General features: G+C 41.3%; 1 protein-coding gene across 1 annotated transcript; it reads right to left on the reverse strand.

Annotated features, from left to right (window-relative positions):
* Positions 1-107: 107 nt before the first annotated feature.
* Positions 108-24118, reverse strand: eepd1 (endonuclease/exonuclease/phosphatase family domain containing 1). Its single transcript, XM_085262911.1, has 7 exons — positions 22982-24118; positions 11000-11051; positions 4650-4760; positions 3991-4125; positions 3528-3666; positions 3217-3411; positions 108-567 (listed from the first exon to the last, which is right to left on the reverse strand). Exons 1-7 carry the CDS (start codon positions 23929-23931, stop codon positions 377-379), a joined length of 1773 nt encoding a protein of 590 aa, XP_085119037.1. The 5' UTR covers positions 23932-24118; the 3' UTR covers positions 108-376.
* Positions 24119-24906: the final 788 nt, after the last annotated feature.

Consider the following 24906-nt stretch of genomic DNA (forward strand, 5'->3'; position numbering starts at 1 on the left):
TCTCCAGTGAACTATAAAAGATGAAGGACACAGCAGCGCCTGTAAAGAGATCCAGGTCATTCAGATGGTGCTCAAACTGTATCAATAAGAGTTCGTACAGACCGTGATCATCTATCAATTTATTTTTATTTTTCTATACATATATAAAATGTTTGGCACATTTCTTTTAAAATACATCATATTTTTGTCTAAACATTTGTTATGGCTTGAATATTTCTCATTTACGATTTTCCATTGATAACCTGAAACCCAAAAGGCAATCTTGGCACTTGTTCACATTTTGTAGGAAACTGCGCCACAGCAAACCGAGATAAAGCAGAATCCTGATAGGTTAAAATCTTCATGTCATTCAGTTCTGTCTTTGCTGCAGCCGATGTCACCGCTCATGTTTGGGCAGAATGTCTCCCCTGTCCACCACTGCCATACCAGGTCCGCTAAGCTCCTTAGGAGGTAGGTCTGCATAAAATTCTGCAAACACAGGGCAGTGATCAGAGGCCACACCGCCCCATGACCAGTTATCTGGGATCCAGGGGTTAGTTAAGCCTTCCCGAACTACCATGCAGTGGCCTGTCAAGAACAAAGGACACAAGAACAGTCAGGAGATACTTAGAACTTCATGCAACACAAATAATGCACCAAACTTTGATCTGATAGTAGCTTCTATAAAACTAGGATCACGTTCATCATACATTTGAGAAGTAACCATGTATCCTCTACTTTACACATAGTTTAAAATACATTTTTACATTTATTTTGTAATTATTTTTATCTTGAGACTCAACTTAAACTTTGAGTGAGTGACTTCTAGTCTAAATAACTCAGGTGCAAGTGTGGCCTCAAAGTGCTTTTAACTAGGCTCAGACTTGTCTTGGCACACTTGGTAAGTTGATGATTTGACACTCAGATTAGACCAAACTTAGACTTGAACACCTGGTTTAACTTGTCATAACTGGAGACCAAATTTTAAATTGGTTTGGTGAACTCCAGAGCACACTTAGTCTTGTGTAAAGGACCTGAGAACTGACTTAACATTTAGTTTGTGTTCGGCATAAAACCTGACCTGTTTTTAACCAGACTTGAAACTAAAGCCAGCCTCGTTTTAAGACCGTTAATGAAAAACCTGACTTTACTTGTTTTATATGACTAGTTTATAAACTGCTATACATTTAATCGTTAGTTGCTTGTGTGACTTCTTTCTTTCTTTTCAATTCTTCTTCTTAAAAGGGAGTTTTTCCTTCCCACTGTTCATAGAGGCTCATCTGATTGTTAGGATTGTAAACATACAATATAAAGAACTAAACTGACCACCTGTGTAAAAGCAATGCTCGACTTGGACTTCTGTGATGACTCTATGTAGACATGCAGTGCTAACTAATAACACAAGAACTACATCTAAAATTATACAGGCGTAAGTTAGCATGTTATATGTTTGAGTTCCTGATAGTTAGAAACAAAGACTAAACAAGTACGGCTTGTTTGGAAGGGTCGCCAAGAGAAATCCCCATCTTTCTAAAACGCACCTCATAAAAATTGGAGCTGTGCATAATGAAAACCCTGAGTGAGCTAAAATACAAGGTTCAAAGTTCTTTATTTGCCATTCGTGCATAAACCAGCAGGCACACTGGAACTCTTGGTCAGAGCTCTGTCAGTCATAGTACGCATGTTAGAAAGAGGCAGAAATAAACAAGACAGAACAAAAAATCTAAGTTGGTTTTACAAGCTCCTGAATCATGGAGGTGTACTCGGCTTATTTACTTATATACAGTTATGTAAAAAAATCAAATAAATGACAGAGTCAACGTGGACATTGCCACTTATCTTTAAAACTTCATATCAGTGTATCCAGACTATTTAACCTAGAGTCTTCTATCATGCCACAACTGAGCTCGATTCAGAGGATCAGACGGGAACTCTGATTGTTCTTTAACTCTGCAGGATCTCCATCTTCCATTTTAAAAAATTACATTATGAAAAATTGGGGGTTTTTTCACTATTTTAATATAATAACTTTCAAATATTCATTAACCCTTTCATGCATGAATTATGTCAAATTTTTTTTAAGTATTTTTATTCATCTTTAGGGATGAAAAAAATGTTTTTTGAATTTCTTTTTTTTTAACGTTCTTTTCAAGGATTTTTCTTTCCTTTAAACATGTGCAGTTAGGTGGACAACTGGCTATTTTTAGGCCTTTCTGAGAATCGGTGTGATTATGGCATGGTCTCAAAGCACCTTGTGATTTGGTGCCAGAAAAATACAATGAATTGAATTTAAAAGCATCCTTCGTCCATCCACTCAGACTTCAGAAGAGCTGCTATTCCTCCTACAGTAATGGTCAGAAAGTTATCAAACTTACAACTATCATCTAATCTCTTCACAAACTGTGGAAACATCGCACTGGTCTTCAAACATCGTGGTTTCTGTGTCTCTGCACTCTTCATCCAGATTCTATGCAATACTTACTTTCAGGTGAAAAGAGGACTTTGGACCAACAGTCTAACAGCAGGATGGTAACATTTTTTCATTTTAGCTCAGATAATAAACTAAAAGAATTCTATTTTTCAGGATTGGCTTGATATTAGGAATGTGACAGTTGTAGCCTCTTTCCTGAAGACATCTGTGCACGGTGGCTCGTGCACAGCCTCAGCCAAGTTCCTAAAATCAACTTTTGTTTTTTGCTTATACAGATGTTCCTACCATACTTTTAGTTTCTAGTCAACCTCTGATTAAAAAGCTTTGATATAGCTCTCTGAAATCAATCAGCCTTCTCAGCACAGATCCTCTGTGGCTTTCCCTCCATGGAGTGTCGATATCCGTCAGCGAGACAGCTGTCCATCCAACTACCTACTACCTACTACTACTACTACTACTACTACTAATAATAATAATAATAATAATAATAATTTGAGCGAACCAACATTTAAAATAAAGCAGAAGAAATCATATCAGGTCTAACCTGATTAAATTACAAAAAAAAAACTATTCCATAATATTCTAATATCCTGAGATGCACTTGTAATGTAAACTTAGCCGACTTTTGCCCTGAATTAATGAAACACGAATAAAACTGAACTGAACTAAATAACTTGAGATATGATGAATGCTGAATGAATTCACAGATAATTTCCCTTAATATGAAACCTGACCTTATCAAGACAACCTAAGAGAACTTTTTAATCTTAATCGGTGCAACTGTCCAAACACAACTGTACATGTACCTGAATATATCTTCTGCAGAGAACGGCTGACCCAGATGTTGTCCACGCAGCGGGTGCCCTGTGGTGAGCAGGTGGTGATGTTGGTGAACTGAGTGGATGGTATCAGGGCACAGAATTTCTCCTTTCTCAGTGTGTCCAGCTCTGAGCTCTGAGGAGAGCAACCAAAATTGCCCAACACTAGTAGATCCTTTTCACCTGCAAAGGAAGAAACGGAAAATAGGACAAGACGTCAAAAATGACGTCAGACTTTGCGGATCCGTCTACGGCGTCTGACACATGCGGTCTCGACTGGTCCGACCTGGCAGACTAACCTTTTAGTGTTCCCTGGATGCTGGGAGGGAGGCGTTGACACTTGGTTTCATCAGAGTTTTGGTTTTTGCCACCGGACTGCTCTGGTGAAGCAGGGGCTTGCATATGGACATTCACCACCGTCAGCTCAAATGAACCAATCTAATGGAAAAAGTCAATTTTTTGACCACTTAAATTTTTATCCTGCTAAGTAAAAAGAAGAACAATACATAAAACCAAAGAAATATGCAGCAGTGCATCAACCATGTGTTAGTTCTGGAGGTTTAAGAAAGTATTCAGATCCTAAACAATTACAAATGGATATTGTCTGATTGTTGGGCTGTTCTCTTCATCGTTCCAGGGTCTTATAGATACGGCTCTCTGAGACAGCTGTTGGTGGGTTTGGTGCCATATAAATAAAATTAATTGAATTGTTTTTTATAACCAAACACACATGAATTCAATGACAATAAATTATAGCCTTACTAAAAAGTGAGCCACATAGAGTGGATGGTGTACATGACTCCCATTTCCATTGACAGCAGGAGACTCCAAGACAAGGGCATCCTTCAGATCAATTCCTGAGGAGCTATCCCACAAAAAGCCAGAGTAGCTCACTCCCTGTGAACAGAGGGATGTATTAGTGTTAGATACGTTTTCAAAGGTTTATTTAATTAATATAAACTTTCAAGTCAATCTTCTTACTCTACTTATGATTTAGTCAATCACAGCTATTCATATGTCAGTTACATAAACATCTGACATGTAGTTTACTGATGCTGATTCTTAGAGTGTAAGCATGAAGGTAAACAGCTGCTGGTAATAGAGCTGGAGGGTCACTGCTATTTTTACAAAAGATCATTTCATATTTATTCCGCATGAAAGATCAGTCTGTGCAGTAGCACTACTATAGTTTTACTGCAGTACACCTGCAACAGTTCTAGATAATAAAAGAAACTGTAGTGGTTAAGAAAAAAAGTCACAGTGTTAAAAAATGTTAAAAACTCTCGACGGGTAAATTATTCAAATCGATTTCTGGGAACTGAAAACTGAACTGATTGATCTTCGGCAAAGTTTAGACTTTGATTTATTTTTGTGGATACAATTTAAAGTGTCGTTGTAACAGCTGCCAATGGTAAACCCACCTTGCTGGAATGGCCGGTGGGTTTTTCCGACACAACACTTTTCCACAGCCCTCGTGGCCATTTCCACTTCTGTAAACTGGCAAGTGTTCCTTGATTTAATTCTGCACAGAACTGCAACACATAAAGACAGGTTTGCCTGTTATTATATTACTAACTAAAAAGCAAATTAACATTTTGTAAAACTCTGGAAGCAACTGGCACAAAGTATCTAAAGCAACTTGGGGTTTGGTATCTTGCCCAAGGATACTGGAGCAGCCAGAGATTGAACCACCAGCCTTCGGATTAGAGATTATCTGCTCTACCTCCTGAGCTACAGCCAACCCAAATTATTATCTAATAGATAATTATTTAAATACAACATGGCAAACGGGTAATACACACACAAAAAACATTTTAAAAGTATTAAGTATCATCTTCTACCAATCTGCTTCGATATACAGGGAGTGCAGAATTATTAGGCAAATGAGTATTTTGTCCACATCATCCTCTTCATGCATGTTGTCTTACTCCAAGCTGTATAGGCTGGAAAGCCTACTACCAATTAAGCATATTAGGTGATGTGCATCTCTGTAATGAGAAGGGGTGTGGTCTAATGACATCAACACCCTATATCAGGTGTGCATAATTATTAGGCAACGTCCTTTCCTTTGGCAAAATGGGTCAAAAGAAGGACTTGACAGGCTCAGAAAAGTCAAAAATAGTGAGATATCTTGCAGAGGGATGCAGCAGTCTCAACATTGCAAAGCTTCTGAAGCGTGATCATCGAACAATCAAGCGTTTCATTCAAAATAGTCAACAGGGTCGCAAGAAGCGTGTGGAAAAACCAAGGCGCAAAATAACTGCCCATGAACTGAGAAAAGTCAAGCGTGCAGCTGCCAAGATGCCACTTGCCACCAGTTTGGCCATATTTCAGAGCTGCAACATCACTGGAGTGCCCAAAAGCACAAGGTGTGCAATACTCAGAGACATGGCCAAGGTAAGAAAGGCTGAAAGACGACCACCACTGAACAAGACACAAAAGCTGAAACGTCAAGACTGGGCCAAGAAATATCTCAAGACTGGTTTTTCTAAGGTTTTATGGACTGATGAAATGAGAGTGAGTCTTGATGGGCCAGATGGATGGGCCCGTGGCTGGATTGGTAAAGGGCAGAGAGCTCCAGTCCGACTCAGACGCCAGCAAGGTGGAGGTGGAGTACTGGTTTGGGCTGGTATCATCAAAGATGAGCTTGTGGGGCCTTTTCGGGTTGAGGATGGAGTCAAGCTCAACTCCCAGTCCTACTGCCAGTTTCTGGAAGACACCTTCTTCAAGCAGTGGTACAGGAAGAAGTCTGCATCCTTCAAGAAAAACATGATGTTCATGCAGGACAATGCTCCATCACACGCGTCCAAGTACTCCACAGCATGGCTGGCAAGAAAGGGTATAAAAGAAGAAAAACTAATGACATGGCCTCCTTGTTCACCTGATCTGGACCCCATTGAGAACCTGTGGTCCATCATCAAATGTGAGATTTACAAGGAGGGAAAACAGTACACCTCTCTGAACAGTGTCTGGGAGGCTGTGGTTGCTGCTGCACGCAATGTTGATGGTGAACAGATCAAAACACTGACAGAATCCATGGATGGCAGGCTTTTGAGTGTCCTTGCAAAGAAAGGTGGCTATATTGGTCGCTGATTTGTTTTTGTTTTGTTTTTGAATGTCAGAAATGTATATTTGTGAATGTGGAGATGTTATATTGGTGTCACTGGTAAAAATAAATAATTGAAATGGGTATATATTTGTTTTTTGTTAAGTTGCCTAATAATTATGCACAGTAATAGTCACCTGCACACAGATATCCCCCTAAAATAGCTAAAACTAAAAACAAACTAAAAACTACTTCCAAAAACATTCAGCTTTGATATTAATGAGTTTTTTGGGTTCATTGAGAACATGGTTGTTGTTCAATAATAAAATTATTCCTCAAAAATACAACTTGCCTAATAATTCTGCACTCCCTGTAAATTAAAAGGACCCAGCTGGCAGGACTTGAAATTTAAAAATGAAATTAATATTTCAGATTTGAATATGAACATTTTATATTATTTTCTCAAAGTAAGACATACGGATTTCCGGACATTCAATTTAAAGTCAACTTATACTTAGTGCGTGAGCAGCAGTTAATAGCAAACAATATGAAATCTTATTTTAAACCACTCAAACCGGCGCACAGTTATTAAAGCAAATGTTCAGTTGAATCATATATAAACTATCAGTCAAAAGTTTGGACACACGTTCACATTTCATGTTTTGTTTTTTTTTTTAATTTAGATTCTCACTGAAGGCATCAAAACTATGAATGAACACAGATGGAATTATGTAGTAAATAAAAAAGTGTGAAATAATTCAAAACACGTTTATATTTTAGATTCTCCAAAGTAGCCACTCTTTGCTTTGATTGCTGCTTTGCTGACTCTCTGCAGTTTCTCCATGAGCTTCACGAGGTCGTCACCTGAAAAGGTTTCCAACAGTCTTGAAGGAGTTCAGAGATGCTGAGCTCTTGTTGTTCCTCCATCTCATCCCAAACCATCTCCACTGGGTTTAGGTCAGGTGACTGGAGGCCAGACCATCAGGTGCAGCACTCCATCTCTCCTTCTTGGTCACAGAGCCCTCACACAGCCTGGAGGTGTGTTCGGGGCCATTGTCCTGCTGAAGAATAAATGATGGGATGTGGCTGCAGGATGCTGTGGGAGCCATGCTGCTTCAGTCTGCCTTCAGTTTTGAATAAATCCCCAACAGTGTCAGCAGCAAAGCCCCCCCACACCATCACACCTCCTGCTCCAGGCTTCACAGTGCATGTAGAGACCATCGTTCACCATCGCACAAAGACACAACAGGTGGAACCAAAGATCTCAGCTGTGGACTCATCAGACCAAAGCACAGATGGTCTAATTCCTCGTGTTTCTTGGCCCAAACAAATCTCTTCTTGTTGCTTTTCCTCAGTCGTGTTTCTCAGCAGCTATTTGACCATAAAGGCCTGATTCACACAGTCTCCTCTGAACATGTACAGATGTGTCTGCTACTGGAGCTGTGTGGCATCTATCTGGGCTCTGATCTGAGGCTGGTGACTCAGATGAATGTATCCTCAGCAGCAGACGGACTCTTGGTCTTCCTTTCCTGGGGCGTCCTCATGTCAGACAGTTTCATCGTAGTCTTGATGTTTTTGCGACTGCACTTGGGGCCAAAGCTTTAGCAGTGTTGCAGACTGACTGACCTTCAGTCCTTACAGTAATGATGGGCTGTTGTTTCTCTTTACTTAGCTGATTGGTTCTCGCCATAATATGAACTCTATCAGTTGTCAAACAGAGCTGTGAGCTGTGCACCAACCTGACCGCTGCACAACACAACTGATGGTCCCAACCCCATTAACTCTTTCACGCACAGTGGTCACTACAGTGGGCAGCTATTCAAAGGCTGTTTTCTTGTATTTGCGTCAGTGTTGATGGTATGATGAAAGGTGATGTTGTCCACATAAGTTAACATGTAAAAAACTTTTTTTAAAGTACATGTATAAAAGAAAGTTAAAAAATCTTTTTTCATGCCTAAAGATGAATAAAAATCCTGATCGAGGTTATCAGAATTCCTGCATGAGAGGGCGAGAAATTCCACAAATGAACCCTGACAGGCACACCTGTGAAGTGAAACCATTTCAGGTGACTACATCATGAAGCTTATTGAGAGAAGGCCGAAGGTTTGCAGCGCTGTCGACAAAGCAAGATTTGTCAGATTTGTCAAAGCATTACTTTGACAAATCTACAATATAAGACATATTTAGAGTTATTTATCCTTTTTTTCTTTGCTACATAATTCCATGTATCTTTCTTCATATATGTGATGTCTTCAGTTTGTATCTATGATGTAGAAAGTAGTAGAAATAAAGAAAAACCATTAAATAAGAGGTTGTGTCCAAACTTTTGACTGGCAGTGTTTAGTGCCAAGTCACAAAAATCACCTCAAGGTGCTTTATAGTTTAAGGAAAAAGACCCTGCAGCAAAAACCTCAAACGACCCCCTTTAGCAAGCACTTGGCAACAGTGGGAAGGAAAAACTCCCTATTAGCAAGAGGAGGACTCTGCCAGAACCAGGCTCAGGGAGGGGCAGCCATCTGCCACAGCTGGTTTGAGGTGATGGGAGGGAGCCAGAGATTAATAATAACAAATGATGAAATGCAGAGTGAGCAGAGTAAGCACATAGTGAGTAAAATATGTGAGTAAAGAAGCAACAATCAGTGCATCATGGGAACCCCCCTAGAGCAGTGGTCCCCAACCCCCGGGCCTCGGACCGGTACCGGTCCGTGAGTCGTTTGGTGCCGGGCCGCGAGAGTTGAGGCTCAGGTGTGAAATGTGTGGTTTTCAGGGTTTTTATCAGTTTTCAGCGTTATTTTGTTATCATTTTTATCGTTAACTCGGTTTTCCTGGGTCTTTTCACGTGTGTTATGAATAAATGTTCTTTTTTTCGGTACCAGTACTAGTTTTATTTTGTTGTATTTATCCGCGACACCTTAAAGGCCGGTCCGTGAAAATATTGTCGGGCATAAACCGGTCCGTGGCGCAAAAAAGGTTGGAGACCGCTGCCCTAGCACCCTAGGCCTTCTGTAGAGCAGCTAGAGGAGGAGTCATTGCTGGATCGCTGGAGTTCAACTATATGTCTTATCAAATTGGAACGTTTTAAGCCTAATCTTAAAAGCAGAGACGTTTTCTGTCTCCCAAATCCAAACTGGGAGCTGGTTCCAAAGACCAGGAACCTGAAAGCTGAAGGCTCTGCTTCTACTTTTAAATATCCTCGCAACCACAGCTTGATTTGGACCTCTGTTGGAAAGCCACATTCTAACTTGCATAATAACCAGAAGTTCCTTTTATCACTATACCACAACCTCCCATGGCATTCAAGCCCTTGTGATGTGTGTCGATCTGTTATATAGAAGGTTTTGGTATAGGATGGGGTTTCAGTTAAAGCGCGAGTTACGACGTAGATTTCCTGAAGGAGTATAATTTACACGTAAGCCCTAGAGTCCCTAGAGTGAAGTGCTCTATTGGAGTGACACGGTACTACGAAGTCTCTAAGATAAAATGGAGTCTGATTACTCATGAAGTGCCAATTCACCTCAGTGGTCATAAGGTACTATAAGATCTTTAAGATATGACTTTAGATAAGCGGAAGAAAATGGCTATAATTTATTGATTTGTTATTCAAAATCTTTATTCATTAAAGTTGTTCATGTGTGTCACGTGACTACATTCTGAATGATACCCGGCACAATGTGCCAGACTTTTCAGCAACAATTTATTAATTATTCAGATGTTAATCTGTTATATTTTAATAACACATGAGCATCTTCTGTAGTAATGCTGTAGTATAGTTAAACTTAACATTAGTTTATTATTTTAAAGTTTTTTTCTTCCTTTTCTATTTGGAGTTTAATGTGTAATATTTATAACACACGATGTGAGGTGCTGCCCAGTTAAGTGACATGAAGAATGGGATTAATGGTTTCAGAGTTTTTAAATATTGTTTATTAAACGGTTCTCAAACGTAAGCTGACGTCTGAGTGTTTCTTAGTTTTAGACTAGTCAGTTATGTGGTCAAATTTATTTCCCTCGTTTAGTCAACTAAGAAAATAGTTGCCAGAAACATCCCAACTAAATACATCTGCCCCCTTACTGTGACCAGCCCAGAGAAACGGGACATCGCTCCTCTGTCAGCTGTGACAAAAGAACAAAAACACAAGCCAAATGTACACAGAGCGGACCAAGCCAACAGACTCCTTCCAAGACAGGAGTGAAAACAGTTTCCATCGAACAATGAGCTTAAGTCAGATGATGCAAACCGTCTCCAACAATGAATTAGATCCCAGACAAGCCCCCACTTGTTACAAGTTGGCCCATAGCCAGTGACAAAGAGGGGGGGACGAGACAGGATGTGTTGCTAATCATTATGTTATTCACTAAAAGGAAATATGACAAATATAAGTTACGAGAAATCAGTAATGACATGAATGAATGAATGAATGAATGAATGAATGAATGAATGAATGAAATGTGCGCTAATGTTGGCAGCAGTGTGACGGAAAAAATAAACTAAAATTTGAGGGTGTCAGTCTTGGGAGCGAGAGCACAAGAGTATTTTTAACTCAGGCGTACTTAAACCACATGGCTGTAACCCAATCAATTTAACGATCCTCTCCATCACTGAAACCCTGCAGAGTATACACAAAGACAAGCTGCTGTCACATTTCTGATTCCTGCTGCCCGTGCAAGCAAGTCACCTCATTTACAATAGAAGTTGGGATAAGTGTAATTCATGTTCCACTTTACCTTATCAATAGCCTCGTGCTCCAGCAGGTCTTGCACTGCCAGTAACTTGATACTGTAATAAGAGAGAGAATGCATTTTTTTAAAAATGTACCTTTACACGTACATCATATACATACATATGCATTATTTACCCAAATCCTCTTAAAATAAATAATTAGTTGAAAAACCTGATAGAAAAGCATGATAATGAAACCCACTGACAACAAAAGGACACTTTGGGCATTCCTCCTGTCATTACTACATGGTTTTCCAGTGGTCTGAAAAAGTGATTGCCCCCTAAACACCCTTAGCAGCAACAACTGCAATCAAGTGTTTGTGTTAACTGGCAGTGAGTGTGTCCCAGCGCTGTGGAGGAATTTTGGCCCACTGATCTTTCCAGAAATGGTGTAATTCAGCCACACTGGACGGTTTCAAGCAGGAGCCAGTGCCGTAGCTCCGCAAACGCACATAACGCACACTGCGTAGGGCACCAAAAAAATCAGGGTCGTAAAAAAAAAAAGTAAACCATATTAATACTATAAATATCATATGCATTAATATGGTTAAACAATACAAAAGCAACATAAAACAATTTTCCCGAGAAAAGGGGTGAATCTGCTTTGTGCCCTGTCTCCAGTCTCCTCCTGGTGCCCCCCCACTCCCAGTGGTCTGTTCTATAATTGGTAAACACCTGTTTGAACATGGCCTCGAAACGGCAACAGGAGTCGGGAGCGGAGAAAAGAAAGAAGAAGAGGAAGCGTGATGAAACTCAGGCGTCGCTTGCCGGTAAGGCAATGTTTAAATAATAATAATAAAAAAAGTTCATTATTGTAGCCCTTGCTTGCACGCTCATGTCCGTCAACTCTGTGATAGCTCCTGTTAGCAGTGTTCATACTGTGTTAACAAATGTTGCAAATGATTGATGTTGGGTAGTTTGTTTACGTTGTGGATATGAATATAGAATGGACTACTAAAAGCAACTCATCATGGTCACTCAATTGACGGTTTTCAGATAACGTTAGCAATCGTGAGTCACGATTGCTAACGTTATCGTGATTCGTGAGACTAGCATTTCCCTCCTCAGGTTGCTAGCTGGCTAACGTCATGCATGCTACTGATTAACCTTAACTTTGGGATAGGTCAGTGATGCAGTCAAGTATTATTATCAGATTAGACAAGATTACTTTGTATGTTGCTGCATTTCAGGATATCTATAAAGACGCATATCTTATTTATGCCATTGACGTCTGAACACATAAATAGTTCTCGTCTTTCTTTAGGTTCATAGATCAAGGGCGACATCTGTTGGTGAAACTGTAATATGAAACCTATATCTTCCAGTAATATAGATTTCCTACTTGCGCATTTATATCAAATTATGTACAGCATGTTTATATTGCCATTTGCCATTATGAAAATCTATACATGTAAAATATAGTTAGTAATTTTTAAATGTACCAGTGACTTACTTAATTTATTAGTCTTATAATGCAATCTTTCGTAGGCCTACTGTAGATTCAAAATTGTATTTCTGTAAAATCCCTGAATATTTTCTCTTGTATGCAGGTTCAATGCTTAAATATGTTCAAGGAGGATCTCAAGGACAGGATGAACCATCCAGTAGTAGTGCCATCCCTGGACATCAACCACCAGCCATTGTAGACCCTGCAACAATCCCTAGCCAAGAAGAACAAGAACCATCAACCACCAGTTCAGGTACAGTTCCATACACAAGTACCACTGAGAGTCCTGTCACTGAGAGACTATCAGAAAGTGACACTGTGGAGACATGTGTGCCCCCTTCAACCGATCCTGCTCTTTGGCCAGCTCACATTGTAGATGCTGATCGTGTTGAAATTGTGCGGAGAGGTCCTTTTAATGTCAGCTCTGATTTTAATTTTCCAAAGGAGCCTGATGGAAGAGCATTTCACACTAGCCTTAAGTTCAAAATTCTTCCCAATGGAGAAAAGGTTCACCGGAGCTGGTTAGTGTACTCACCGCAGAACAATGCTGTGTTCTGCTTTGCATGTAAGCTTTTCAGTGTGAAGGATATAAAGCTGAGTACAGAGGGCTTCAGTGACTGGTCGAACATCAACATCCGTTTGAGGGGTCATGAGTGTAGCCAAGACCACATACAGTGCATGCTTAAGTGGAGAGAACTGGACACACGGCTAAAGAAAAGCATGGCAATAGATCAACAGGAGTTGACCTTACTAGAGGCAGAAAGGAAAAAGTGGCGAGAGATTCTCAAACGATTACTCTCAATAACTCTCTCACTGGCTTCCAGAAATTTGTCTTTTAGGGGCTCTTCTGACTGTCTTTATGAGCCGGACAATGGCAACTTCTTGAAGGAAGTAGAGCTTATGGCAACATATGACCTTGTAATGGCAAATCACTTGGCCAACATAAAAGATGAAGGTTCCCACACACATTACCTCAGCCCTGAGACACAGAACGAACTAATTCAGATTATCTCTTCAGAAACATTCCGCGCCATTGTGAAGCAAATCCAGTTGGCAAAATACTTCTCCATCATTCTTGACTGTACTCCAGATGTGAGTCACACTGAACAAATGTCAGTCATAGTACGCATTGTTTGTTTCCAAGCACAACCAGATATTAAAGAATACTTTCTTGGCTATATAAATGTGGAGCAAACAACTGGCCTTAACCTGTCCAATGTTGTCCTTGACAAGTTGAAGGAGCTTGGCATTCCATTTGAAAACTGTCGAGGACAGGCCTATGACAATGGGGCCAACATGAAGGAGAAGAAGCAAGGTGTTCAGGCCAGACTGCTACAATTAAACCCGAGAGCATTGTTTGTGCCTTGTGGAGCTCACACGATGAATCTGGTCATAGCTGATGCTGCCAAGTCCTCTCCAGATGCAACTGGCTACTTTGGGTATTTGCAGAAGTTGTTCATCAAGCGATGGGCCATTTTAACAAAACATGTGAAATTGACACTTAAATCTTGGAGTGACGTTAGATGGGAAAGCAGGCTTCAAAGTGTAACTGCTGTCCGGAGTCAGACAAAAGAAGTGAGGGATGCTCTCCTGGAGGCCAGAGAAGCTGTAAGTGATGCAGTCGCAAAGGTGGAGGCTCAAGTGCTTGCTGAGGAAGTAGCCTCATTTCGATTTTTGATTTGCTCCATCGTGTGGTGTGAACTTCTTACAATCACAAACCAGGTGAACAAGTTACTACAGTCCAGCTCCATGCAGCTCGATGTTGCTGTCAGGCTCATTGACACTGCCAAAAGTAACCTCTCTAAATACAGACAGTCTGGGTTTGATGAGGCTGTGTCAGCTGCCAAAGAACTCTGTGAGGCCCTGAACATAGAACCACAGGTGAAGGAGAAAAGGCTCAGGAGCACAAAAAGGCAGTTTGCATATGAAGCTGTTGATGAGCCCCTCCATGATGCCCTTAAAAAGCTTGAGGTCACATTTTTTCAATTGTGTTGTGGACTCTGCTTTAATCTCCCTACAGGAGAGGTTTGAGACCATGAATCAAGTGAAGGAGAAATATGGAGTGCTGCTTGATTTCAGCAAAGTGAATGGGATGTCCAAGGAGGATTAAAAAAAAAACACTGCACTGAAGTACAGAAGACACTGACAGATAAGGGAGTAGCTGACATTGATGGACCTGAGATGATGCAGGAAATCATCAACCTTCCTCAGCTGCCACCACAGACGTCTGCTTTGGAAATGCTGTCATTTTTACATGACAATCAGCTTCAAGAGGTATATCCCAATCTGTGGATTGCTCTGCGTATTGCACTGACCCTGCCTGTCACAGTTGCCTCTGCTGAGCGAAGCTTTTCAAAGCTCAAACTCATTAAAACGTACCTGCGTTCATCAATGGGGCAGGAACGTTTAAGTGGTCTGGCTGTTATCAGCATCAATGGTGACGTGGCTCAGAAGCTATCATATGATGACCTTATAGCTGATTTTGCAACCAGAAAATGCAGGCGTGTGCCTCTCTAGGCCCTAGAGAGGCACACGCCTGCATTTTCTGGTTGTCAGAGTATGCCCTAGAGTCTAGGGCATACTCTGACAACGAATTGTAAAAATGTTTAACATAGTTACTTAAGGAATGTGGCTTTTGTGTTCAAATTCTTATTTTTCTTATTTAAGTTTCTTTTTTAAATTCTATTGTGAAAGTATTTGTAAATATATTAATAATAATACTATTATATTATATATATTATTTTTTTATAAAAAAAATTACACATTATTGCCAGGCTCTTTGTTCTTGTTCCAATGTTCAATTTTTGTTTCAGTATTTATTTGTAACAGTATTTTTAACCTCCTTTAACCTTATTTATTTGTTTAACTGTCATGTTTGTTGTTATTTAATTAAACAAATTCCACTGAGAAATTCAAAAGTATTAATGTTTTGTTTTTTTCAGTGGCGGGGGGGGGGCACCATAAAGCATTTGTGCTTAGGGCACCCAAATGGCTAGCAACGGCCCTGGCAGGAGCTGCACTTTTAAGGTCATGCCACAGCATCTCAGTCACGTTCATGTCAGGACTTTGACTGGGCCACTCCAAAGTCTTCATTTTGTTTTTCTTAAGCCACTCACAGGTGGACTTGCTGATGTGTGTTGGATCATTGTCCTGCTAAAGAACCCAACTGCACTTCAGCTTCAGGTCACAATAGATGGTCACCATATTTTACTGTTGGTATGATGCTCCATTTCGAAAATGTTGTCTTACTTTTACACCAGATGTAATGTGACATTTCCAAACAGTTCAACGTTCGTCTCATCAGTCCACAGAGTGTTTTCCCAAAAGTCTTGGAGATCATCACAATGTTTTCTGGCAAAACTGGGATCAGCCTTTATGTTCCTTTTGCTCAGCAGTGGTTCTCGTCTTGGAACTCACCATGCAGGCCATTGTTGCCCTGCATCTTTCTTATGGTGGAGTCATGAACGCTGACCTTAACTGACACGACTGAGGCCTGCAGCTCCTTGGATGTTGATCTAGGATCTTTTGTGACCTCCTGGGGTAATTTTGGTCAGACACTCTTTGGAAAGTTCACTAGCTTCCATGTTTTCGATTTCATTTGTGGATAATGGCTCACGAGAGCCTTTGAGTTTGGATTTTTTCCCCTAATAGACTAATAAATACCCTCATTTTGAAACTGCATTTTGTGTTTACTTCTTATCTTTGCCTAATATTTAGGTTTATTTGATGACCCTGAAACATTTACGTGTGACAAACATACACAAAAAAACACTTTTCACACCACTGTATATAGTACTGGGTGGACCACGTTCATTTTTTCAGGTTACTTTGAAACTCAACCGTACTGGTTAGAGTTAATCATCAGAACACCCATTTTGTATTTGTAAATTAAAATTTATAAACTTAAAATTTATTTTCCCCCAAACATTGTATCAGAACATTGAAAAATTAAAATTATTACTAGCTATGAAGTAATGTGAGGGATGACTGTTTTATAGAAATCTTCTAACATTAATGGAACTTTTAGCCTTAAAAGTTCTGAGCATTTCATTTCTTCTTTCTACCCTCGCACTGCATCTGCACAGCATTTATGACTTACTGGTACCAAGCAAAGCTGAGATCAGTTTTTCTAGGAGATCGTCATGTATTATGGTTGACTCAGCATAGTAAACACACAGCAAACTTAGGCCAAATTTAAAGTTTCTTTTAACAAACTGGCAGACAGCTGAGAAAATAAGACTCTTTATAGACACACTTTAGACTGTTTGAAATTCAATGTGCCAACACTGCATGAAGGAGGGGCCTTTACAGCCCAATAAATATTGAACTGTTTACTTTTCAAATGACTTCCCAGATCAACAGTCAGCTTAATAAAATGCTATACATTTCTAACAGGCACTTTTACTCTGAAGATGAGCTGCTTTGCATTGCATTTTGCAACACAGGTGAGACACTCAACATTACAGCTGCTGGCTGCTTCCTGTCAGCTGATCCTCAATGAAACCAGGGATGCACAAGCATCATAAGTAATGCCGTCAGTCAGGAGTCAGAATTGAGTTACAACATGTCACATGACATGGCACAATTCAGCCATGATCAGACCGCCACGTTGATTCAGTTATACAGGATTCATGTCAGACAGAGAAAAAGAGCAGAGTTCTTCTCCTTTAAAGATGGGGACCGATTCTCATCGCCAACAGTCATTTGACAACTGTGGGTAACGTGGAGAAGAGATGTGTGTGCAACACCTGGTATCTGCTCAAATGGAGCAGTTTCCAGACATTTCTGCAACAACTAGTGATGTTTTCAAAGAATCAACATAAACTGTGACTGTTATAGCAAAGATTTTCTACACGCTGTCAATACATACCAACACAAAAGGAAGAAAAGCTGCACTGAAGCTACCGTCTCAGCCATTTGTACTTGTGCTACTATAAATAAACATCACAGCTGTTTCTTCAGCACTCTCATGCTCAGTGTGCCAATTCCATCTATCCATCCACGACTACACACCAGTAGTTCCAGTTTTCAACCTCCTTTACTGGCAGTGGTCTAAATGTGGCCCTTCAAAGGATTAAGGGTAGCTGAGGTCCTTATAAGCATCCCCAGCAGGTCTTCTAGAGAACTCCACCTGCCTGGGTGAGGAGGAAACACACCACCAGCCCATCCACATTTTTACATCGACTTCACTCCTTTTATTTAAAAAAAACAACAACAAAACAAAACAAAGAAAAGGAAAAAATAAACTTTAGTCCCTCATAATTCTATGTGTGATTGCCAATTTGAAGCTAGACTCCACAAACAGCCAGATGCATTAGAGACAGCGCTCTGAAAGCTACTGGCTACGGCTAAACAGTCTTTGTAGGACGATGACAATAACAACAGCCATCTGCATCAACTGAAGACTAAAAATAAACATTGAATAATGTGCAAATCTGGTTCCACACTTTTGGACTCTACTGATCACATGCATATATGACACTGCAGTCTTACAGTCTTCATGCAATAGTTCCCTAAAACTCCATGCCTGTAGTCAGTCTGTCCTCAGACCACCAAGAATAAAAGCTGTTTTGAGCTCCTCTGTTATTTACAGTGCGGTTGCCACAACAGGTTGCTCAGATTGTTTTGATTTGTTACACCGGATGTCCTTCCTGATGATTCGTGTTTACTCCTGGGAATTACATTTTGCTCAGTTGTAAACTTCTACATTATGCAGCTACAACCAAAGCACCAAGAATAAAAAACAACACCAGCAAAAACCCAAATGACTAAATGAATGGAAATATTTCAATAGCACCAAAGAGCAAAAACAACTAAATATAACACAATGACTCACGAGGCCTCTCTGAGTCACTGTTAGTGAATTAGTATTTAACAGCTGATCAAAATATTGATTTCTTTTGTTCTAGAAACATCGCAGCAGGAAGTCCATGTTTAAAAGAATCAGCACCTCAAAGTCGTACGAACGGTCAGAATCTTTAACACAGGTCGAGGATCGGCCGCAGTCTTTCGTGCTCGCTTATCAACCAGAGATCTAGACAGAGTTGCTCATTAGCTTTAGATGTTCTCAGACCATCACTGAAAAACACAAGTTTAGTTACATGTTGTTTATTGCACAGAGGTTTTTTGAATGCTCAGTTCAGATAAAATGATTAAAATCCTGACGAACATTTCATTGTTGAAAACAATAGCAATGTTTTTAATTCATTATCAAGTTAAATTTGCATCTCTGAAAATGCAAATAAACCCTCGTGCTCCCTGTTTTCTCCTGATTCAGTACACATGGCATAAAAACAGAGCGTCTCATGATTTAAACTCCAGCTGGGTAAGTATGTGTGGAGGTTCATGTTCCTCCTGTGCCTGCTGGGTTTTCAATGGTACTCCAGGTTCTACTCAATTAGACTAATTGGTGTTTGATCCTGTTAATGAACCTCTGCAGCGCTCAGTCTATATAACCCTGAATACTGAAAATGTGACAAACACATCAGGGACACACACACACACACACACACACACACACACACACACGCACACACACACACACGCACACACACACACACACGCACACACACACACACACACACACACACACACACACACACACACACACACACACACACGCACACGCTCCGTGGATACATCAAGGGCAAATCATGGTTCAGTATCTTGCCAAAGGACGAGAGTAGAGGGATCAAACCACCTGATTGGTTAATGACCGAGGCTACCTCCTGAGCAACAGCTGCTCCAAACTAATTATGGCTTTTTTTTTTTAACTTGTGCTGTTTTACTTGTGTTCTTTGATTTGTATCATGCTTTTCATTATTCTTTTAGCTGTAAAGCTTTGATCAGTGGCTGTTGTTTTAAAAAGCTGTTTTTTACCCTGTTCAGACCACATTTTGCTGGACTCCGTTTCACTTTTCTAGCACCTGCATGTTTTCACTGCTCTGCCACACTGGCCCACCTGAGACGCTGAACAGCTTGGTGTTGATGGGATTATAGGCAGAAACTTTGTCCACAGATCCTGTTTTCAGAATAAACAGCCTGCAGTCCCACAGACAATACCTCCTTCCTCCCCTGCAGGTCTGATCGCTCTGAGAGCATGCAACGCTCCTGCTGCTTAAGATCCTGATCCTCCCATTTCCACTGGCAAGGATTCAAACACCCACAGTCTGAGCTGCCTATTAGCCATCTCATCAGGGCAACACTGGTAACTGTAAGCCACGACTCTATGGCCAAGTCTATAAAGGTAGACAAAATTAGTTGGGTTTACAGCAAGAAAAATACACATAAGCATAAGAGTAAATGTTGCATAAAGACTCGTCAGTGTCACTCTGACAGTAGCAACTACTGATAATGCCAAACAGGACTTCATATTAGCTGCTTCAATGCAGACACAAGTGAGACACGGTGAAGCATCAGTGGCTGCGTCCTTTGAGCGTCACATTTGAAGACTGATTAAGTCACAACCAGGAGACGAAGGCTGTCCACATGGGCTCGTCCAAAAGCAACCCACAAATGCGTTCTTTTCCCCAGATTTACAGGTTGCACCAGGTCCACCCTGTCCCAATATTCATCGCACATCAGTGATTGAAGGATATTTGGAGGGAAAAAATAGGAGCCGGTCCAAGAAACTGGTCCAGTTTCCAGGTATAAACTAATGAACGTAAGTACTGGGCTTTTATCTCACTCAAATGTCCAAAATACAAAAATAACAAAAAATCTTTCAACATTAAATTTCGACATTTTAATTCAGTCCCATATGCTTTGGATGGTTAGTTAGTTAGGTTAGCTGGCTAACAAAGCTGGGCCTGTTTGGCCCCCTCGTATATGACAGTATATCAGCAGAAGCACCTCATACCAACTGTCAGGCATGGTGGTGGAGGTGTGATGATCTGGGCTCATGTTGAGGCCACCAGACCTGGACACCTTCTAAATCAACCATGAACTCCTTTGTATCGTAAAGTGAGAGTGAAAGATGATTCCCTTCATCCCTCTTTGTTGGTTAGTTGTACGTTTGTGCACATTATCAGATAGGCAACAATCTGTCAAATACACAACTGAGGTGCAGCAACCACAACAAACTGAGAGTGTGAGAGAGCTTTAGGTCCAGGATATCGGGCAGCATTTATAATAATAGCACACTACTTTACGCATTATTAATTAATTCAATTACTTTTCATATAACAAAAATCATGGCGTGCCTCTGCTCATCCAGTCATTATGGATCAGGAAGTTCAAGAGAAATTAAAGGGAAGACAAAGGATCTAACATCAGTGATCTGTCTAAAGCATGCTGGGTGCACCGTCGTCAGTACTCTCTGTGAAGTGTCGACGCAGGAGGGGAAGTAGATGCGTCCCAGCTGACACAATAGAACAGAACTGCCCACCTTGTTTGGGACACTGAGAGACACGGTCCATATTTCATAAATGCTTCAAAAGCAGGGAAAGAAGAATTCAACAGTAAGAAACATTAACACCACATTATCAGCTTGCATGCTTTGATCCATATGAACCTTGCTATTAGGAGCTTAAGTCAGCTCTTTTCACTTCCCTATAGTCAGGATGACTGCAGCCAGCTGAGTCTAACTCCACATCCCTGATAGGCTGTTTGGGCCGAGAGCAGTTTGTGCAAACTTTGGTGAAAAAAAAATAGAGTTCATTGAACTGTAGTAGCTGTCTGCTTTTGCCTGGAGGAAAGTCATGAAGTGTGTAAACTTAGACTAGGTCTTATGATTACTAACCCAGCAGTTTGTCACTGTGCAAACATACTGAGTCTCCTTCACAGTGCCCTCCTGCTGCTGCTGTTCCTGCTCCTCACTAACAATGATCACAACACCATTACTGACTTTAGGCCGTACTTGACACAGTTTGCTCTGGAAACCACGGTGAAGCTCTATAGATGGCTTTAAGAACTTTTTTTGTAATATTAAAAAAGGGGGAGTATCAATTAAACACCTTACCAAACTTTAGCTTCTCGTTTATCCATGAGAGAACAGAAGAAAGAGCCTAGCCACTGAGATTTAAACCCTAATGCCTGATTTGCGTTGCTGCTGCGCTCTGCCTATACTCTCATTTTTCACAGCCACTCATGGTCTTCACAGGTATATACACCCAAAGTTTTTCCACAGAGTCTTATGTTTTCACTGTATGCAGACCAATGCCTGGAAAGAAAATCAGCACCGCCAAGTCTTTGGCCACGGTCCTCAGACGGAGAAGGTTGTAGTGGCCACTCTGGGTCAGGGACAAGATGGGATGAAGAGCTCAGTCATTCAAGAGCTGAACATCCCACCGGGAGGAGGCCCCGGGGCAGACACAGGACACGCTGGAGAGATTAAATCTCTCAGCTGGCCTGGGAACGCATCGGTGTTCCCCTGGATAAGCTGGAGGAGGTGGCTGGGCAGAGGGAGGTCTGGGCATGCTTGCTTAGGCTGCTGCCTCCACGATCCAGCCCAAGATAAGCCAAACAAAATGCATGGATGGATTTTTATTTTGTTTTAGTTTGTTTTCTGCTTAAAAGAACATTTTCACTGGTGGAATATGAACCACGGTCCACTGTGCTCTTTATTCATTTCACAAGTCTGACAGGGAATCTGAGAATGTGTCACCCTGCAGCACAAAACTGGCTTGACCTCAATCACGAAGCCCTGATAATGTTTTTCGCCTGCTGTCTCGGGGTAGAACTTTCATGTATTTTGTATGATACATTTTCCCTTTCATATGCATCTGATGGCTTTATAAAAAAAGATGCATGATGCGAGTTTTATTCTGGACATAAAACCAGATTTAACGCTACAAAAAACTCGTCAGGTCACGATTAAGTTTGGTCTGTTAAATCCCAGATTTATGCTTTTGTAAAATCAGGTGATGACTCTGAACTTTTCTTTTTAAACAATGTTCTCTTATTTTCTTTCTGCAGTAGTTTTAATGATGTTTCCACATTTTTGAACCCATAAAAGACAAATAACACAAAGCAAAGAGCTACTTTGGTGTGCTGTAGTCTTTTCACAGTCTGGGTTTTGTGAAGTCTGAAATATGCACAACATAAACCTGAAACAAAGAGCCATCATTCCTGCACGACTGTCATTCAAATCAAATCACTATTTAGGTTTCTGCACAAGAACACTTGGGCCTGCGCGCAGTAATGTTGTGGGAGGGGTTCGTCCTGTTAAGGCTCCGTGAGTGGCTGTAGGTGTCCTTTGGTGTGTGGACGGCACAGCTGGCATATCCTGACATAATGACTATCAGCACACATGCAGCTGACTGGACGTTGTGCGCATTTAGTGTGATGGAAAAATGAAACTCGAGTTGTTTTGTTTATTATCTTACAAACTTTCATTCATTAAGACTGTTATTGTGATTTCGCGCAATATAAATAAAAGTGATTGAATTTAATAAAGTGAGTTATTCAGTATTTTGCCGGATGCACGCACAGAAATCAGACACACGTCCGAGACCACTTAAACAATAAGCTTTCCTCATCTGCCCACGCTTCAGTAACCACGCGGCCTTCAGGTGTGATGAGTGTGTGTGCAGGTACTCACTCATTCTCGAGCAGGGTCATGCACACCACCTCCCTGACCCCCGGGTTGTTAGCCTTGTCGCACGAGCAGCCCTGCAGGCTCCAGGTGGCCACGCGCACTACGGACTTCCCGTCCCGGAGCCCCAGCGGGCGATCCACCTTCGGCCGCACAGAGACGATCTGGGTCGGGCCTCCAGGTGGGAGGTCCAAGTCGTCGCTGCCCAGACTAAAGGAAGAGGGGCTTGGGTGACACTTGGTGGTGCCGGGGAGCCCTGCGTTCGTGTTGGTGGAGGGTGCCCGGGAGCGCTCCACGAAAACTTGGAACCGGATTTTGTCGAGCAGCGAGCTGTTGATGTGCTTCACCTTTACCAGGTCCTCGATGCTTTTAAATGGGCCGTGCTCCGCGCGATACGAAACCACGTTCTTTGCAATCGTTTCCGTGATACCGCGAATACTCATGAGCTGCGCCGGGGTGGCGGTGTTGATGTTCATCCCGGTGTAGAACTGAGAGTCCAAGTCTTTGCGCAGTGACGACGGAGAGTGTTGGGAAGAACTGGTCCTGCTAGAAACGCAGATTTCCAGTTTGATCACCTCCAGCTTGGTGGCCCCGACCCCGCTTACCAGCGCCAGGTCCTCCACCTTTTTAAAGCCACCGATACAGTCCCGGTACTGCACGATATTCCGCGCAACTGTGCGATTAACTCCCGGCAGAGTCATGAGCTCCTCCTCGGTGGCGATGTTAATGTTCAGCCGCTCTTGATTCACCAAAATGTGGCTGAAATTGCAGGCGGCGCTGAATTTGCGCTTGCCGCAGCTGAAATCAGTGGGGTCCTTGGGGATGGAGCGGTGGCAACCCAGACTCCCACCCATGGCTAGGATCGGTGCAGTGGACAGGCAGAGGCCCGCGCCAGAGAGTACGTTCTGAAACACGGCGGTTACACGGCAGCATTCATTAAAGATAATATTGGACATACGCACCACCCGAGCCTGCGCTCAGCCCTGGTTCATGCCGCACACAGCAGTCCTCCGAGTCACAAGCGACAGATCAGAGCAGGCAAACTTTGCCCTATGGTATTGCGCAGTGTGACCGCCCACGGGTCAGCCTCCACCTCACTCGCCTTTGATCACATCAATACAAATCGTTGCTGGAGAAGTCTGTCAAGCGCCCAGCTCCACACCGCCGCACACCGGAGTACTTGTCAGACTTCAAAATAAAAGCAAGCCATCAGCGTCACTGGTTCAAATCAATCATCAGCTCCAATGACAAGTGAACACATAAATACACAGTGTAGGAATAACCAACAGATACATTAACGCGGCTTAATAATGATTTTCTTTCACATTTAATAATTTATATTTTGTGAGATTTTGTCTAATCAGGATTTGGCCCGATGAAATAAAACTATTTACTTGTAGTTTTACTTTTACACTGTGTAACGTCAATCGTTTCTAAAAACAAAACAAAAACATAGGAATAGCTCAGCCATGTTATCATAACACTCATTACATTTAGAAATATTGTTTTGTAGTTTGAAGCCGGGAGATTTTACCTGGCGTTTGGCGTTTATTTTGAAATGTCTGGTTTGTTGTTTCAACCGTTAACAGTAGGGGGCGTGTCTTTCTATGTGATATCTAAATGTTTTCTGTCACTGAGGAAGAGGATCTGATAATATACATACATGTAAATTGTTTTAAGGGCTGCAGCCAAACGTAGATTTGGTTTTATTTAGGATTAATCATTTATTTTTCACCGTCGAGCTCTGCTTTTCTGAACACAGTACAGAAATGTTGCTGTTGCAGCTCAGTGCAGGATTTTTTCTTGACTTCATAATTGTATTATTTTTAAGTTATTCCAAAGTGAAATGAATATTAAATGCTGTTTTACACAAAAAGATTCTGAGAGGTGTGATATGAAGTTTTCAAGATCATTTGTGTCACAATATTACA

Source organism: Mchenga conophoros, linkage group LG22 (genome assembly GCF_057382185.1).
Source record: "Mchenga conophoros isolate Kocher_MC1m ecotype Shallow Benthic linkage group LG22, M_conophoros_male_GT1.1, whole genome shotgun sequence".
Taxonomy (NCBI): Eukaryota; Metazoa; Chordata; class Actinopteri; order Cichliformes; family Cichlidae; genus Mchenga; species Mchenga conophoros.